The sequence below is a fragment of the Neopsephotus bourkii genome, unplaced genomic scaffold (genome assembly GCF_033783945.1).
Source record: "Neopsephotus bourkii isolate Nb327-2 ecotype Australia unplaced genomic scaffold, CSIRO-AGI_Nbou_v1 NB_1624, whole genome shotgun sequence".
Taxonomy (NCBI): Eukaryota; Metazoa; Chordata; class Aves; order Psittaciformes; family Psittacidae; genus Neopsephotus; species Neopsephotus bourkii.
In genome coordinates, this window is record NW_026902099.1 from 9323306 (window position 1) to 9343100 (window position 19795).

Genomic DNA, 19795 nt, shown 5'->3' on the forward strand with positions numbered 1-19795 from the left:
GGCCATGGCTGATTAGCATAAACACTCAAGTTGGCTGCAAATAATGGCACAGTGGATACTTGTTTATCCACTGTATGAAAATATCCTTCAGTAATTCTTTTGTCTCCTCTCCTTTATCTCTTACATGATAGTAAGAATCTGTTCAGATAACAAGAATCTGCTCAGCAAAAATAAATTCCTTTCTTGAGAAATTTTTTTTATATATGTAAAATAAGATAGTTTATGTACTGTGTGTATTGTCTAAATTTTAAACAGCAAAAAGAAGTTTTATGATTTTCAAATCGAAGAGGAAAGAGGCATAAGAATATATCAGTAGGGAAGTTGTTTTGAGCTAAAAGGCCTACTGAAGCTGGAACAAAATTCCAAACAAAAATAAAGATGGGAAGTCTGTTTTTAAGATGAATAAATAAATGGAGGATGCGAAATGAAAACAGAGATGTGGGCAAAAGCAGAATTCTGGAATCCTGAAAGTTAGTTGGAAGAAAACCTTTCCGGTGTGATATCAGCTACTGCAGACAGTCAGGCAGTGTTAGATGCTGGGAAGGGGAATTTAATTGAAGCAGCTGCAAAGGAAAATAATTTTGGCAGCAGAGTTTTGAGCAGGCTTAAAATGGGAGATTGTTCTAGGAATAGAAAAAGCTATCAGTATTAAAGAGTCTCAGTGTGAGACAACAGACCTACTGTTGGTTTTGAGTGTTCAGCTGTATGTGTCTTGCTTATTCTTGGGAATGTCATCTCCTGTACCCTGTGCCACAGTTCTCATCTATGAAAGCTTACTGTTTCAAAGAGATCCTGAAGAGGAAATGTGCAGTAACTGCACATTTCAATGAGGAAATCTAGAAACCTAGGTACTCTTTAATAGCAAGAGCATGAATACAGAATATAAAAAAAGAATTGTGAAATATATCAATGAAAACTCTTAATAGATTACTTAGGTTACTTTTTTCAGGTGCATAGTTATTATAAGTACTTTTTTCTGTGTGAAAGATTGTTTCCTTTTTTTCCACGTGCACTTTAAATCTTTGGATCCCTACAGGCATAGTAAGCTGGAACTGCTATGAATGGTTGTCTGGTTGAGTGTATGAATAGTTTCCAGAATCCTTGGAAAGGATGGGGAGGGTCACAGTTGTCTATAGACAAGTGGTAGAAGCTGGTATCTTGCAGTTAAACTATAGTGCTGGAATGAGGTATAAGCCAGAGGACAGTGCAATAATAGCGTGTAGCAGAATTCTCCTCCGTCCTTGTAAGGAAAGAGATCATATCCTCAAGCCTACACTGGAGAATATCATGATCTAAGCCCCTTTATAAAAGGACAGAAAAACTTTGATCATAGATCATTCAAGATCAAAGAGAAGGACTGTCTTCAGCTGAGCATAAAGCCAAGAAATACGGCAATGCATACAATCCCAGAAGCAGTGGTATTCTGACTTGTTCACAGGCAAAGGCAGGGTCAAATTTATTCTGCCAGACTGCTTTGCCTACCAAGACTTGCAGCACAGGTAACAGCTGTCATTTTCAGGCTGTTTTATTTAGGCTTAAAAGCACTCCTTAGTCTCACAGGTTAGAGTTTAGCAATGTAATAGGTTGGTACCTCTGACTGAAGTTGAACTAATTTGGGTGGTAATCTCCTTTAATTTGTTACTGCTAAAGCATATATGCAGATCGTGGCCATTTGGAGAAAAAAAAAAACAACAAAAAACCAAAAACACAAAAAATCCCCAAACAAAAGCATGCTTCTTCCTCTGTCTTCCCCACTTAAATAAGGAATGAAAATGCCCAGTGTGCCAGTAGATTTTTTTTTTTTTCTAAATACAAACATGGCCTAAATGCAAACTCAAATGTGGGTTGGTGTGGGGCTTGAAATAATGTGTTTCAAAGTAAAAAATAAAAGGAAGATTAATGTCTTATAAAAATCTAAAGGAAAGTAAAAGCTTATTTATTGTTTTAACACAAAAATACTATTTCGGAGATCATTGCTCTGTATTCTGATACCTTGTTTGTGCCTTAATATTGTTTTCAGCTGAAAAGCTCTTTTGCCCTTATTTTGAACTATTAGGATATATTGTAAAAATTTAAATGTTTTTTTTTCTATATGAACTTTAACTTGTTTATGTGTAGACTCTTGTCAAGAAGCTCTGGCTTTAGTGCTAGCAAATACTATCTCTAGTGCATCTTTTAATGCTTCCTTTAATTCAAACTGTTCCAGAGGATAATCCTAGGATTAGGATGATGAAGACTGTAATTTGGAGTCAGATGAAATAGAAGATTTTTCTGGCACAAAATAATTTGCCTTTAACAAGGCATACTGAAAAATGTGAGTCTTAGAGGAAGGCATCTTCCTTCATTGCTGCTAAATCTAAAATCAATATGGAAATCCACTGAGGTCATGCCTGGATCAGACCTTCATTTTCAGTGTGATTGTATGTTTATACGCCTTAATTGTATATCACATACATTGCAGAGGATATGGTAGGTATCTCTTGTAATCCTAAACACCATAGAAAAAGCACTGCTGACAAATTTGTGCCTCAGTTTCCCACAAAAAGTAGAGGCATGTCAATTTATGCATAACGAGGTATCTTTTAAAGTCTAGTTGCGGAAATAAGTTTTAATACAAGAAAACTTCAGTATACTCTATAAAAAGGTCTGACCAGCTTTTGACTGTTCCTGATTTATTTAATGGCAATATAGCAGGAAAAGAAAAAACAAATAGGCCTTCCTGGATTTTCAAGGAAAAGTGTTTGCAACAGAGGCCTTATGTCAAACATCTTTTCTCCCTGCAGTTCAGAGGCAAAGTACCTCCTCCGTGTGATCCTGTGTGCAAGATCATAGACTGGATTCTTGCTGTTTGGCACCAGCTGAACTCTTGCTTATCGCGTCTAGGAGCTCCTGAAGCACTTATGGGGCCAAAACATTTCTTCTCTTGTCCAGTGGTGCCAGGGCATGGCCAAGTGACAGTGAAGTAAGATTGCTGTTTCCTGTTTGACACTGTTCAATGCCAACTAAATACTTATTACAAATGTAGTAGTTATGTTTCTGCCAAACTCCACCTGACTGAATAATCCTGAAAGTATTTTAGTGGAAATTGAAATTTCTAAATTTTTATTTCATATTTAATGACTGGAAGGGTAATTTGGAAGGGCACAAGTGTGAACTAGGTGCCTAACACTGGTTAAAAGTCAGTCCTGTTGTGATCTTTCAGTTATTTTCTGACACACACAGGTTGCTCAGTATTACTTGTATTGCAATGGCTAATATTCCTCAACCCTTTAAAGGTTTTGTTCTTCATTTCAAGAGAGCATTGTAAAGAAAGCTGTTCATTAGTGAACAGACCAAAATAAAATTCTACAATTCTGAGCATCAGAATTTGATAAAGTTTCCTTTTAAAGTTACAGATGTGGGAAATTTGGAGAATGGTTTCGAACTCTTTTTAATACTGGTATCATTTTTAAACATACGTGCAGTTTTACAGATGTATTAGCATAGTAAATAATGCAGATATATACACATGGTTAAATTACCATTAGAATAAAAGAAGAATGATGAAAATTTTGTCTCTTCTTGCCTACGATTTCACAAGCATCTGCTCACATTCCAACTTTCCTGCAAATGCTAGCAAGTGATACAAGAAATAGTTACAGAATTTTAAAATAGATTAATTGCATGCTAAGATGTTGCTTAGCTGTATTGGATAGTTGGGGCTGTTCAGCCTGGAGAAGGCTGCATGGAGACCTCATAGCAGCCTTCCAGTATCTGAAGGGGGCCTATAGGGATGCTGGGGGTGGACTATTCATTAGGGACTGTAGTGATAGGGTAACAGGTTAAAAGTTAAACAGGGGAAGTTTAGATTGGATATAAGGAAGGACTTCTTTACTGTAAGGGTGGTGAGGCACTGGAATGGGTTGCCCAAGGAAGTTGTGAATGCTCCATCCCTGGCAGTGTTCAAGGCCAGGTTGGATGGAGCTTTGGGTGGCATGGTTTAGTGTGAGGTGTCCCTGCCCATGGCAGGGGGGTTGGAACTAGACCTTTCCAACCCTAACTATTCTATGTTTCTATGATTCTAATGAGCCCCTAATATTCAAAATTATTCAGAATTCCAATAATAACATTGGTTTCTAGAGATGAGGCATTACTTTTCTCATCCTGCTTCGTAGTTTCCTCCTGAATTGCCACTTCTCTTCCTTGTCTGACTTTTCTCTCTTGTACTGGTTTCTGCTGACTTTCTTACAGGGTCCTTTGCTTAGCATACCCAGTGGGTTTTTTATCTTTTGTTCTGTCTACAGAACTTGGAACATTTTGCTTGTTCATGTTCTGTATTTTTTTTAAAGGCAGATTATCTAATATCCAGAGTAATTATCAAAGACTAAATCTAATCCATCTAATGTGGATGTAACATTGACTTGAAATTTTGTGGGTGCTGTGAAATAAAAAAGAGTAAATTATACCATGCATCTATCTTGTTCCTCCCTTTTGAATCATGTCCTGTGAAATGTCTTAATCATTTATTTATTGCAATGGCATTAGTAGAGGACAGAAAAACTGTTCCGTAGACACCTTAATAATGCATTTTGAGTTTGGATTTCTTCTATGTGTAACTTTGACTGGATTCACAATGCTTTATTTTGGGCACAACCTTCTAGAGTAGTGGTATGCCATTTGAGTTTTCATTTTAATCTGATTTTTTTGTCCACTAATAAACAATTAGAAAGCACAGCTCCAGAGAGCACTTACTGGACACTTTTAGTTTAACAGCATGATGACTAACAGTGTGGTCACATAACTAGCAATAAATAGCTGTAATTAGCAGCTCACTGGTTGCTAATATTTCAGTCTAATTAACTGCTCCTGTCCTCTTGCCCCTTCTCTCCGCTGTGCTATTCTGCTGCTTTTGGCATTTGTTAAAGCTTCACTGAGCCAGCTTAATTCATTAAGACAGTAAACAGCTATCTACAGTCTGGGTTTGTTATGGGCTGAGTGTTAGCATGAGGCAAGTGGCAGAAGCAGGCGGCCGGGAAGGGGAGAGAAGGCATGACAGGAAATTGTTTCCTGCTGTGTGCTATTTCATGTAGCTTCCCATGGTTTGGAGAGTAGAGTGAATAAATGAGGAAAATTTTAGCTCCATTTTTTCTCAGTTTTGATGTAGGGAATTAAAGATGATGTTCCAACAGGAAAGAGTTTCACTTTACAGCTCTTTTCCAGGGGCAGGAGTGTGCTCTACCTTTCGCAAGTATCAACTGGGGACTTGATCGAGATGAGCCCAAACCAGGTTGGAATTTTATTTAGACAAGACGACATTGTACAGTCCATCAATTATTAACTGTTAGCTTAGAATGGGCTCAATCAATTTTATTTTTGCAGCATTCGTTTCTGACCATTTCTGTTACAAAATAGAAATAGTATTGCAAATAGAATAGAACTGCAAAATGTCAAAAGCTTACACAAGCAGAAACAGAGTTCTTTATTACTAAAACTAAAGCAATTGTTTATTTTGGTAGCTTAACTCTGCTAGCAGATGCAGGCTGTATCTATATGAAATGGTATCTATAGTATTATGCTAAGAAAGCCTCAAGGACCATCTCCAGTATGCATTTTACATCTTATTTTAACAACTGTATCATTTTTTTTAAGTAATTAACTTTTATCAAGCTTATACCAGCATTTGTAGCATATTTATACATCATAGAAGCTCAATCTTATGCTTCATAACCAACCAGAAATACATCTATCAAATAATTTATGCATTCTAACTAAAAAATAAATAAATAATAAAAATCTGTTGGATAATAAGATGTTTTTTGTGTATCAGTGTATACAACAAAACGGTTTGTTTAAGTCAAACTGACAGTTTAGCCTTCACTTTTTAGAATGGATTTCTGCAGAGCAGAAGCACAGAATTATAGTTATAATTTCTTCTAAATAAACCCTCCTACCATCTACCTCCCATAAGAGGCTATAACAAAAAAAAGTTGGATTTGATCTAAAAAAGATTGCTTCAGTGTCTGTTATAGATGTGAGCCAAGCCCTAAGTCTGAAACTCGTAGCCTTTATCCCTTGAGAACTATAAGCTGTAAAAAATAGCATTTATTTATTACCTAACACAAATTTTTCACTTCTGTGCTAAAAACAACATAATATTTCTCCCTTAGAAAAGCAAAAATCCCAGAAGAACCATGTCCTTTTGAATCAAATTCTTGTAATCAGACAGAATCTCTAAACCAGGCTATCTGGAAAACCCACAGCATCCTGGAAACAGAGTTCATCATAGATCAAATAAACAAAAGGAGAGTGAGAGCAAGGCAGCTGTATGAATAGAAAAGTCCTGTAAACTGGACAAGTTTTGAAATGGAGGAATACTGGAAAGGGTGCAGTCATAACTGAATACCTCCTTTTTCTCACGCTGGCAGCAAGTAGGCTATGAATGAACACCTGCAGGCACAGAAACTTCTCCATGCACTGGCAAAGGTGAAAGGGCCTTTTTTTTGTATATACATAAACACACATCTTTCTGGAACATCCTTTCTGTTAGCCTTAAAATGAAAAGGGTGTTTTATAGTCCTTATCTGAAGGAGGCAAAGCCTCAGATGGTAAATAGTTTGCCAAAACAACCTGAAGGGTCAAATAATTTAATATAAAAGAAACAAGTAAACTCTACCTTTAATAAAATCAGTTCCTCTCTGACATAAGGTACATTATTAAGTCCAAAATGTATGTGATTTGTGAAAATGCAAAATCTTCTATGTTATCCAAAGTATAAAATCTTGGGGTTTGATAATTGTCTCTGAAGTTGAGGGATTATTTGTGTGCCTACAGGTGGATGTCCAAATTATGGAATGCTGTGATAGCTCCCAGAGTTCAAGAAGCAATACTCTCCAGAGCCTCTGTGAAAAGATCATCTGTACCAGGACAAGTAATGGCCAAAAAAAATCCTAGCCAAGGTCAACAGGCTGTTGTTAAAGCTGCTCTCAGTATCTTGCTAAATAAAGCTGTTCTGCATGGCTGTCCTCTACCCAGAACAGGTAACAATGAACTGTCTAAAAGGCAAGCAGTTGTATATGGCCAAAGTGGGGCTTTTAACTTTTCAATTCCTTTTCAAAACTTGCGCAAAACATGACTGTAGTAATGATGGGAGGCATGTGGTTAAAAGCATTTCCAGTTGCTAAACTAAGTAGTTGGATAAGGTAGTTAAGGAAGAGCCATATTCAACAGTCAGTTCTTCTTAACATTGTTATACTTTTGTTTCAGAGCTAGATAATTATATAGCAGATTTTAAGGGAGGAAATTTTCCTTTATCCGTTGTTTCAAGCTACAAAAATTGTACTAAGAAAAGAGGTGAGAATACTTCTTGGAGAAAAGTGAGCACCAGTCCTCGCAAAAAGTCGGGCCATTTATCCTCTCAGTCATGGAATAAGCAGGAGACACATACTGAAGGTAAAGCCTTATATTTTGAATTCTGAAAGGTGTGGGGCATTAAGCTGCATAGGTATGAATCTTAACTTTTCTTCTATATTGTGGATTAAAAATTCTCAGTTAAATAACACTCATGTTTATGTTTACCAATAAAAAATTGTTTACTTTTTCCTCAAAAAAAATATTTCTTTGTGGCTATGAGGTATCCTAACTAATTTATTTTTGTTTGTTTGTTTGTTTGTTTGTTCTAATGCCCTTCCCATTGTCTGATATTGAGATAGGCTTTGGCTAAGATGATGGGAAAGCGAGGACTGGTTCCACCTCATACTGCATGGAACATTTCTCTATCAGTCTTTTCCCCAACACCTGATGAGAGAAAGTTTCTCCTTAGTTCTGCACCTAGTTTCAGTATGCTACATTTGGGGTTGTTTTTACATGTGCTTTATAGCTTTACTACAATTATGACTATTGTCTGAATCCATGTGAAAATAAACAAATACATGCATCCTCAGATCATGCTTCCCTTGCTCAATCTTACTAGATAAAATGAGTTGAATAATCTAGAAGCCCTGTAGTGGGAGGAGGAGATTTTTGGTTTTAAATAAAAGATTTATGTTTGATTTTCACTTTAATTGCAAAAAAAACTCTGTAGTAACAGGTACTGTAATGCCTTCAGGAAGTTCCTACGTCATTTTCAGCATGCTGCTTGCTAAAGAAGGCTTTATATGACTCAGTCTATGCATGTGTATGGCTTTGCAAGTTACCTTAGTCACTGACACTTTTGAAATGTCTTTTCAACTCAAGATCATACGCCATCTAATAAGCAGTTTACCCACACTGGGATAATGTCTGGGTATGTACAGAAGCAGCATATCATTATTCTAGAAGTACACATCTGTCTAGAAGAACAACATAGGAATACCATAACTGAATGCAATATAAACAAGGAAAAACTCATAGAGGACAAAAACAAGTTACTTGTTTTGCTTTCAGAAAATGAAGGTAACTCCTTCAGAGAGGAGAGTTAGGATGGGATTTAGAGGCTTCCTCACATACACTTTAGAAACAGTGATTCTAGCCTCAGTTACTTCATATAGAAAAGACTGAAATACTTGATGCTTTGTAATACTTGGTACTTTGTAATGTTAAATTGAGCTATTCATTTCTTTGGCTGTTGTTCAGAAAGAAGTCTGCTTTTTCTGAAATGTAGCTTAATGTCCTGATTTTGCTTGCTGGTTCTCTGAATTGTGAATTTATCTAATCTCACTAAGAGGATTTAAGATATCAGATGAACACAACCTAAAGTAGGATGTTTGATACAGTATATTGTTCCTGAAAGTGTTTTTGGAGTTCAGTTAATATATGTGAATATAAGTTAAAAAAAAAAAGGTGAATTTAATTTCAGTAGCCTTCCATTTCTGACTGTCAGAATCAAATGTTGTTCCTGTTTCCAAAGGTAAGTTGTTTGATTTTACATAAATGAAGCAAATGTAAGTCTTTTCCTGTTGACAAGTGATTTCTCTTTGAGAGAACCAATAAAGGTGGTTCAGCTGCCTCACACAGAAACTTAATGGTCTGTCTTCTACAAAAGCTTTGGCAATTCATGCCCTGTTTGCCAATTGAGCAGTTCCTAATCCTACTCTGAGCAGTTTCAGGGGATGTATTCTGATCTTTGACAGACTCTATTGATATAATTAGGCAGTAAATAGTAACCCATTTTTCCAGTTTATTGCCGATTTTAGGATAAAGAAATCAGTGTACATGATAACACACGAATAAGTCAATCTCTCTTTTGTGCAGGTATAAAATCCAAGACTATATTGCAACCAAACCGTAAGAAAAGAGCTTCTCTCGACACCAAGTAAGTTTTGGTTTCTGGTATTTATAACATTTAGCAAACAAGAAAGATGATAAAATTATGTTGTAAGCCTGCATATTATAACACATATATGAAGAATTTGTATTTGTTAATGTTTTGGTTCCAAAGGTTTGGTTCTGAAGAAAGGAATCCTTTTTAATTTTAACTTCTGAGAGAAAATAATTTTGATATAATTTTAGAATCTATTTCTGTAACTCAAACCTTGCAGCACTGCATTTTTTTTTTCATATATAACAGAATAGCCTGTGATTTGAGAATATTATGTAACAGTTACTGTGCCATGAAAAGCCACCCATATGCTTTTCTCACCTGGCAATATATTATAAAAACTCCTCTGGCTCATTCATCTTATTGAATGGCAATTCACGATGGTATAGTGCATGCATTTTAGTCTAAATGATACAGAGTTTCTCTAAGAAAGTGTATGAATTAGCCAGAGGGAACTGCATTTGAAACTTCAATATGAAGCCTTGGATCTTCAAGCACAGAGAGCATAGAATATTTATGCTTCCAGTATGCCAGGGTTTTTTTAAGTGTTTAGAATGAAGTTCAAAAAGGAGAGTGGGATAAAATTGATTGCTTCACCTTAAAAAGAGGAGAATCTTTGGAGAGAGTAGGCAGAAGAATCCTTTGTTAAATTTCAGAATTGTCCTGGGTTTAGCTTAAACCATGACAAGAATGAAGAGAATAATTTGGGGTAGTAAAGGTGATTTGGAAAGAAATTACTATTTTCAGGTGTGTATACTATTTATTCTTAAATTCTGTATCATAGCTTAATTTTAATTGTTCTCTTTCTTTCTTTTTTTTTTCTTTTTTAACCAGATCTTCAGAGAAGGATCAATTGAAAACATTAAATCTGGAGCAGAGACTGTCCCTTGGTTCTGATGATGAAGTAGATCTTGTGCAGGAACTTCAGAGTATGTGTTCCAGCAAATCTGAGCCTGATATAAGCAAGGTAAACACAAGGCTTTTAAATAATCTACTACATTACCATATGCAGTTGTTTGCTATGTGTTTAAAATTAATTTTTAATTTACAAGCACTGCTTGAACTGAAGAAAATAATTATTTGGGAATAAGCCAAAGTCAACTAATAAATTATACATTTGAGAGTAAGTGCTCTAGTTTAATATACATTATTTTAAATTACACCTTCACTATTTTTTCGTGCAAAGACTTTTTCAGTGGAGGCTGAAATTTAAAAGTTCATAAACGCAGGTGGCAATAGCTGCATTATTGCTCCCCATGTTATCTTTCACGCTATCATTGCTTCCACTGGGAAACTATTTTGTAGCCTTAAGGACATAGGAAGTTTTTCCTAATATGCATTGCACATTTGGTTTGTTTGATGTAATCCCAATAGCCATCACAGAACTGGCTCAAAACTCCTCTGCTGTGTAGGCAAAATGCATTTTGCTTCCCCAAGCAAGAAAGAATGGATTGGCCTAATTCATTTTCTTTAACAGTGGCATAAGAAGGTGAGGGATGCTTGCAAAGCTCAGGTTTGGGGCTGTGTTCCACACTGGAATGGATTGTGGGTGGTTATGGGAAGCCTGTTGGAGCAGAGGGTGAAGTCGTGGATCTCTCTCATTTTTCCTTCTACACTAAAAGCATCCAGCTCTCCCTGTAGGTGCAGCTGTTTTTTCTTTTCATTTTTATCTCCTAGCACAGCAGAAGTAGATGTGCAGCTGTTCGGTATCTTTTGAAGCACAGATGGAGTCAGTCTTCAGCTATTGTCCAGTTAGACTGTGAATTACATCCTCTAGGATCTCCCTGAACAGCAGTTTCATTAGTTTTACTTTATTAAGTATTCTGTTTATCCTTAGAAGTCAACCAAGTTTTTATTAAAAAAAAAGAAATACTGTGTTTGGGAAGATTTTTTCAACCTATTTAATAAGATCCTTTATTATAGTGTTTTGTTTGGGGTTGGTTGTTTAAAGTATTTACAGTACTTGCATGAGTCACATGTGCCAAGCTGGCAAGCTCCTCTGTAGTCAGTTAGCAGGGATTTACCATAGCTATCCTTGAAAGAATGGGATGTGCTTAAAGAAATGGTAACCAATTGAAAATTGTGTTTAATAACATTTAAAATGTAATTGCTTGTTGTTTACAATTCAAGGAAATATGGGTTAGATAAGGAAGGAGATAGATGTCACTGTCTTTTGTTCAGTTTCCTCATCATGGGTGGAACCATCCATGGCTGGAATTTCTGTTGTTAATTTGCCAGCTGCCTAGTGGAGTCTTACAGAAGTGAGGGTGCTGTTGCATGTTTTCTTTATGTGATGTAATTTCAGGATGCCATCAAAGTAAGTGCTTCTACTCTCTGATTTGCCCTTTCACTCAAATATGTTTCTGCTGCCTCTGTTATGTTTAGATTGAGAACTTTTGCAGTTGCTGAGTTGAATCAGATCAGCTTGCCCCAGGATAAATAACCAGTTTTCAGTGAAGAGAGAAGGCTGATAAGACTTTCTGTGTTGATGGTTACAAGGGCTGATGGAAAAAAATAGGCAAGACACATAGCAGGAGGAATAGAAGAGGATCATTCCTTTCTGTGATGTTCCTGGGGCTAGATAAAATTCAATGGGAAACTACCCTTAAGCTCTGCTGAATAGTACTGCTCTGGAAATGTACGTTTCACTTTCCTCTGATAACGGTTGATGTGAAATCTCTCCCTTTATTTCCTACAGATGCACTCAAGAGTAAAGCGAAAATATTTAACATGTTCTTTGGATATTTATGCATTGTATTGCACAGAAACTATAGAAAAATAAAATAAAGACTCCCAAATTTGGCAAATTGAAACTTAATCTCTGCTGTGAATAACTAAAAAAATCACAATTTTCCTATCTTTTTTAGATTGCAGATTCTAAGGATGAGCTATTGATGTTCAGTAACTCCCAGAACAATCCTGTGTTTTCAGCAAGTGGTACTAACCCAAATAAAACAACAGCACAAAAGGTAAGTGTAATGATTTTTGTAGTTGGATAGAGAAGGTGTCTTGAGTTTCTCCAAAATTTGGATTCCTGATTGGATCCAAAGAATTTGTGTTCCAGGGCCCTGTTTATTGCAAGAATAAACTGTCATGTTTCTTAGGAAACTTGCTAAACATACCATGCCAAGTCTCTTCCATGTGTCTTAATAGAAACTAAAGATTCATTAAACAATGGATGTATTTGCTTCAGTTTTCATGTTTACATAAAGCCATCTCCCTAGGCCAAGTATTGTTGACATTACTTTGACATTGTATGTTATTTGGATCAGTTTTTAAGAGAAATAAAACCTGAGTTCATTGTTCACCCTCCAGCACCCACAGTTAATGTTATACAGTAAGTTTGCAAAAGCGTAAAACCTTTCAAAATTCTTCATGCAAAATTGCTGGCTTGTGGTTCATTTTTGTACCTTTATTTATTTATTTTGCAGTGGTTACCCAAATATTTATTATTTGAAACCACTGTTTTCCTAAGTGTTGTTATCTAAGTAGAATTGAGCTGCTCTGGTGTGAAAGCTCTGATCTCAGAGGTAGAAATTTTGAGAAGAGATGGTATTACCAGAGTTTGTGAAGAGTAGCATTTATTTTTTTTAGGGTATTCAGTTTCTTTTTCTACCTGGCTATTTGTTTTAATATACTTGTCTTGTTGTAATATATTTATTTTGCCATCTTATTTATGAGAACCAAACAAGAAACCCTATGTTGTAAGTTGGGTGATACTGGCAATGTAAACAAACTAAATGTCTCAATGTAAACAAACTTCAACTTCAGAGCAGTTTCAGAGTGGGAAGATAAGCTGAATACTACTGGAAGGTCTAACAGGTCCACTGGCATCCTTTCAAACTGAAATAATTAGTTGTGGGTGCTAACATCCCTGCTAAACCTGAAGATGAAATTACCTCCTATTTAGTTTTCATTCTTTGGATAATAAAGCAAAAATTACGCTTTCTCTGTTAAAATTTTCTTTCTTTTCTTTTTGGCTGCCTGTGGTTTTGAACATTAAGAGAGTCCCTGTGCACACAGCTCAATTGACCTCAGCCAGAACAGAGGCTGTTGCCCGTGTTCCCTCACTAGGCCCTCTATGTTCCCTTGAAAGGGGTTATGTAGAGTCCAGTCCAGACACTTTTATCTTACTGACACATTGTTTTCTAGAGATGGTCTATTTTTTCTGCAGGTACAGTGAAGTAGCCCTGAAAACAGCTTAACTTGCAGACCTAAGCATTAAAAAAGCTGAAGTTGGATGAGATGTCCCACTACCCTCACCATTGTATTTTTTCATACACATATATTCAAAATGTTGGGATATTTCTTGTAATTTTATTTAAAATCCAGGGAACAGTCTCTGCTAACGGAAAAAGTTTTAACATTGCAGATCCACGTTTAGATATACTGTTTTTGAATATTTCTTTAAACATTAACTTTGGACATTCCAAAACAGAGCTCCACATAGTGGTCATGCCTGGATCATTTGGTAAGCCAGCTGACCTATCCATTCCTACCGTAAGTTTTTCCCAGTGATTTTTTTTTTTCCTTTAAAATGCCTTTTAAGAACGTAAAGCATAACTGTTGACTTTGGAGGCAGACAGGCTTGGCTACCTTTGAGTTTTTTGAAGAACTTAGTCAAAATATTTCATTCAGAATAAAAAAAAATATAATTTCCTGTATCTTTGTGCACAAATGTTGGCCAAAATGAAGGAAAGAGAACCCAACTTTTTGTTAGAGGGGAAAGAGATCTAATCTAGATCTGTTCTAGATTTAGTCATTACTACAACAAATTTCTCAGAAATCTGGAAGAGCACAGTCTCAGTTTGCAAGAAAAAGTGAAACTTTTTAGAGGCAGTTTGTAACAATGATAAACACTCAGCTGCAAAATCTGGTGTCTGAAAAAGTTTGCAATTAGAAAAGCCTTCTTTTCTGAAAGTAAACAGAGTTCTGCAGGTAACAAAAGCAGTACTGCAGGAGCAGAGATCTTACCAACAGCAAAGAGACAAATGACTTCAAAGGGCAACACACCCATAATTATTTTTTTTAATTGGCTGGAAGAAGAAATGCTTTCAAGGACGTGAAGGGGAAAGAGAAAACTGTTAAGAGATGCAAAATCTTTAATCCAGGATAAAAAAAAAATAATAATGATGGAATCAGGAATTAATAAGGAATATGTGGCTATGGGTAGTCTGTTCTCATGACAGCAACCTTTACGTGAAGATCAGTAGCTGATGGTAATGGTGAAAATGAACTTTTTAATATTGCTGCCCAGAAGGTGATCGGGATTCAGCTGATGCCAACAGTCCCAATTCACCTTTCCTGTCAGTGGAAAGGTAGGCATCTCTCATGAAAGGTATGGTAGTGACCATCATAAAATGGCTTAACTAACCTTTTTCTGTTTGACGATAAAGGAACAAACAGTGACAACGTACCTGACTTTGGCATTTTCAGGTATCTAAATTTGGGCAGGGTGAATATGGTCCCATTGTTAAGACTGTAGCTACTTAGCACAAATAATTAAAATGTAACTACCATTTCAACCTCCATTCTTGAAATGTTGGCTTTTGTCAGAATTATTTTGTTTTTATTTATGGCCTTGCTGGTACAAAAATGAGTTATCTTTATTCAAGCCGTAACTGCTGAATTTTTTGCTCGTAACTACCTACATTTCCATTTTTCCCTTTTAGCTGTGTCTGCACCTGTCATTTTTTCCACGCTAATGGAAGAAAGTACATGCATTTTTTATTTGGGCACTCCTAAAACTGAAACAGCTGAGAAGGAAATCTAAAGTTTTTTTCTCAGTGGCAAACACCCCATTTGAAGGTGTTGATAGTTCCTTTCAGTCAAAGAAGCAAAAAAGAGACATAGTTTCTTCACCAGGTAGTAAGATGCTGTCATTAAACTGCAAAAGGTTGTAAATAACATGGGTTCTACAGGGCTGGTAGGGTTGGTTGGTTGTTTTTCAGCCCAAATGGCAATAATTATTTATATAGAAAATGGGTGTTTTTGTTCACAGGATGGAACGCGTCCTCTCAGCAGCAGTCGAACTGTGGAAAGCAGCAACAGTAAATCAAAGACAGAGTTGGGTGTTTCAAGAGTTAAATCTTTTCTTCCTGTTCCTAGAAGTAAAGTCACCCAGCCTTCTCAGAATACTAAAAAAAGCAGCAGCAGTAATACAAGGCAAATAGAGGCAGATAACACCACAAAACGAGAGATCTGGAATTTGCACAAAAAAGAACCAATAGAAAAATCTAATAAATAAACCTGCCTACCATACTATTTTCTGTGTTCATATAATCTCTATTGCAAAGAACCAAGTACTCAAATATGTAAATATTTTTTTAAAATAAACTGTTTCCCTGTAATGTAAAGTTTGTACAGGACCACAGTTTTATTTCTGTGTAAATCAGCTAGAAACTATATTGATTTAAACTTCAGAAATGGGCAGTTTTGCCACCTTCAAAGATGTTTGAGTTGTTTTTTTTTTTTCTTCTTTTATTATGAAAATTACTCATTTAACTGATAATATTCAGGGGTATTACCAGAGGATTCTGTTTGTGTATATACTGTACATAAATATATCCTATTAAGTTCACGTGTTAAACTGCATTCAGATGAGTTGCACAATATGTACAGCAATGGCTTAATGCTATTGTACATGCATTTTAAAGACGTGTTTTTATCTTCACTTACTGAAAACTTAATGGAATGTGGCAATAATTAAAATGATTGGAAATGCAGATCAATTACTTTCAGCTACAAGCCATACTGAATACTTTGATTTCCCCATCCTCTGCCTGCTAAATTGTGATTTTGTTTCTCCCAATCTTTTCTTCATCTAAAATGTCATAGCTTTCCGTTATAACTTTTATCTTTTAAAAAAGGAAAGAGATTGAGAAATTAAAATGCAATAAGTTATTTTTCTCAGACTCTTACTCTTTGATAAAACTGAAAACAATGTGATCATTTCTTATTTTAGCTTTTCTTGTATACTGTAAACTTTTATATACTTCATTAGTGTTTTGAAAGTATCTGAGAAATAACAGTGTTTTACAGAAACAGACTTTACTGAAAAGGAATTTGAGCGCAAGCTTAACTACGGTATTATCAGAGATAATGTAGTAGCGATAACATGAGTTACTATGTAATTAATTATCAATTTCTATTGTGGATTTAAGATGTAATTGCTGTGGAATTAATTATACTTGAGTTGCAGTTAAAATTAAAGTCTTTATCATTTTCCCCCCACTACAGAGGTAGCTCGTGTTCCCCGGAGGGAGAGTTTCTATGAAGGGTGTATTTCCCCAGTCTCTCTTTACGGTCACTAGTTGCATACTTGTGAATGGAGTGATGTGGAAACACTCATGTGTAGGTCCTGGTTTATGGTAGGCAGAGGAAAGTGTAGAGTTTTCCAAAGACCAGACTTGGGTGCCTGCTGATGGGCCACCCAGGGATGGTTTTAAGAGCTGTGGACAGTAACATGGTCATGCCTATAACTCCCAAAGTAGCATTTTTCTCAAATTAAGCCTGGACAAGGAAAGGGTTACTGAACTGTTTCCTAACGCTTCACCTTTGTATGTAGAACAGTCATCCCAAGCTCATGTCAATAAAATTTTTGTATTGCATATTGTCTTTCTGTCCGTTAGTTTGGATGTGTGTTATCTCGATACGTATAGAGTATTAGTAGATTATTTCTGTAATCATTTCCCACACAATATATTTAGAAAGTGCCTTACCATTCAGTAACCACTGTTTTATTAAAACTTCCATTTGTTTTGTGATAGTAACAAAGACAAATGCTGGTGATTTCTCTAGAGGTTAATTTTTATTTTCTTTTTTTTTTTCCCAGTAATTTAGTGCTGAAAAATTAGATGGTACTTTTGCAGTTGGTTCTCAACAGAATAAGTCAGCTGCAAACCGCTGCAGGTCAGAGCAGAGCAATGGATCTCAGAAACCAGGATCCCTGAACCAGTGCGAGCAGTGGCGCAGTAGCTTGTATGAGATGCTCAGGCATGAATTCCCTGGTGAGGGAATAGCAATAAATACTTTTGTTTTTGCTTTTTTTTTTTTTAAATATGGCTGTAAAGAAAATAAAAGTCCTGACATGCTTCTAAGCTAGGTTTGTCCTACATTGAAAATACACCTTGAGATGTCAGACCTCATTTAAATCACAACTTAGCAGTGTGTTCCTGTGTGGGAAGATCTTGGGCACAGCATCCTAAAGCACATTTTGAGACGTATTTTAAGACTGTGCATATTGTCTGTGAGAATCAAAAGTCACCTTTGCTATACTTTGAGTGAATATCTGCAGAGGACAGAGTAACTTTCTGTTCATGCTTGAAAGTTAGGTCTCTCACTAAATTTAGCATTGCCTTTCAATGCCCCCCTTAGCCCTCCTTTTTAGCCCGCTGTCCCAATCTCCCTCCATCTGCATCATTTACTTGGTTAACCTTTATCTGCTAACATGTCTGTCTGTTCAGCACATCTGTCATCTTCATACATCTTCAATCACATGCTATTTTTCAGTCACTTAACTGAATCTAATCTTCTGTAGTAATTGTGAAGCTCTCTTCTTACACGGTATCAGTTCTGCCCTCGAAAGGTGAATGCATATAGCCATACAGTAGTTTGCATCTGAACACACTGGCTTCTCTGCTTCTCTGCTCATTTGGATAGTGACAGATCATGCAGAAGTCAGGCAAGGCACTGGTCGTGCACTGAGGGTTTCACTACATCTTCAGGTTCTTTCTGCAATGCCACAGACAGTGCTCCTCATACATGGCTTGTAATACTGACTACTCATTTTGGGTTGGAGTACGGCATCGTGCTCTGGGGCCCCCAACGTAAGAAGGACATGGACCTCTTGGATTGAGTCCAAAGGAGGGACACAAAGATGCTCAAAGGACTGTGACACCTCTCCTATGAAGACAGGCTGAGAGAGTTGGGCTTGTTCAGCCTCAAGCAGAGAAGACTCTGAGGAGACACAGAACACCTTCTAGTACCAAAAGGGGCCTACAAGAAAGCTGGAGAGGGACTTTTTACAACGTAATGTAGGGATAGGACAAGGGGGGATGGCTTTAAACTGAAAGAGAGAGGATTTACATTAGATATTAGAAAGAAATTCTTCAGTATGAGGGTGGTGAGGCACTGGCACAGGTTGCCCAGAGCTGTGGCTGTCCCATCCCTGGAAGTGTTCAAGGTCAGGTTGGATGGGGCTTTGAGCAACGTGGGTCTAGTGTGAGGTGACCATGCCCATGGCAGGGGGTTGGAAATGGATGCTCTTTAAGGTTTCTTCCAACCCAAACCATTCTGGGGGTCTCTGAAAATCTTTCTTCTTCATTCTTTCCTGTGTTGTCAGCAGAGAGGTTTTAAATGAGCTCTCTATGGTGAGTCATGCTGCTCCACGCTGCACTCCACTCCCATCTATAACCCTCTTCCCATATCTTTAAAAGGGGTGAGGTAAGTAAAGAGGGAGATACCCTGCCTACATGGAGTACCACCTCAGAAAGTGTAGGGAAGCTTCTAAGGTTGCACTCATTCCACAGGCCACTAGGTCAGTGAAAGACAATAACTGCACTACACTCCTTATATGCAGCTCAATCCCCTCAGCCAGACGAACGTGAAAGGTCATTCTCATCCACCAGTGACCTTGGTAAATCCTAAACATTTGAGCTCCCAAAGTCCTGAAAAGAAAAGTTTTCAGCACATCTCCTTAGGGTTCTTATTTCATGGCAAAGAACGTGGAATATGTTCCTCAAAAGAACGAGTCCATCAGACAACATTTGCCTCGTTACCGAGTTGCTGAGCATGAGCTCTACAATAAAAGGGTGAAGAAGCCTGCTCCATCATCCAACAAAGGCAAACTCAGAAGGCCTGAATTGCTGGGGCACATTCCTTCCATAAACTGCTCAAAAGGTATGCAAAACAAATCAAAACCCTTCAGCTTCCATATAAAACCAGAGCAGCAGAAGAATCTCCACAGGTGGAAGATAGTTCTGGAAGGATCCAATTTGGAGAAAGGATGAGGGACCACTTTCTTGGTGCTAACTCCGGCTAAAGCGATGTTTACAATGTGTAAACCATAATTAAAGAGACCAGGATTACAAAGTGGGCTGCCTTCAGAAACTGGAAGTCAAAACAACTGTTGGTGGCAGTACAAGGTGTGCTTGTACTGGGCTGTAGCAAAAGCAGACACGGGGGGCAGAGGTTTGCTTTTGTGTAGTTAAGGTATTGGAAAGAAAGGACTTTGAATTCTAAGGATTTCGAGGAACATAAGAAAGCCTAGAAGAGGGGAAAGACTTCCTCCACACAGTGGTGGTCCAATTGTAGTTTGGCTGATACTAGCTCAAAAGGAGCTGGGGTGCTTTCCCCTGTGTCCTGCCGTGCAGCCCAGGCTTAGGAGAAAGCAGTGCCCCAGTAACTGGCAGGTCCAGTTGGTGGCGCTTTCCTTTTCTGGATACAGAGGCTTCAGTGAGCTCACCAGCACATCACAGACACAGCAGCAGCAGTTGTAGGCCCCTGAACATACCAGAGTGA

The 19795-nt window shown here is 37.2% G+C and overlaps 1 protein-coding gene across 9 annotated transcripts in view; it reads left to right on the plus strand.

The window, feature by feature from the left end:
• Window positions 1-16884, plus strand: part of CTTNBP2 (cortactin binding protein 2) — an 88314-nt gene extending 71430 nt beyond the window's left edge. For 3 of the 9 annotated variants that reach the window (XM_061373043.1, XM_061373047.1, XM_061373048.1), the window contains exons 17-23: window positions 2784-2962; window positions 6811-7016; window positions 7243-7428; window positions 9208-9268; window positions 10109-10241; window positions 12142-12243; window positions 15276-16884. In XM_061373043.1, coding sequence (XP_061229027.1) covers window positions 2784-2962; window positions 6811-7016; window positions 7243-7428; window positions 9208-9268; window positions 10109-10241; window positions 12142-12243; window positions 15276-15521 — 1113 coding nt within the window. In that variant the 3' untranslated portion in view covers window positions 15522-16884. Of the gene's footprint in view, window positions 1-2783; window positions 2963-5188; window positions 5267-6810; window positions 7017-7242; window positions 7429-9207; window positions 9269-10108; window positions 10242-12141; window positions 12244-14320; window positions 14593-15275 lie in introns of those variants that run through there. The other 6 variants (XR_009728399.1, XM_061373044.1, XM_061373046.1 and 3 more) reach the window with 6 other exon arrangements.
• The last annotated feature ends 2911 nt before the right edge of the window (window positions 16885-19795 follow it).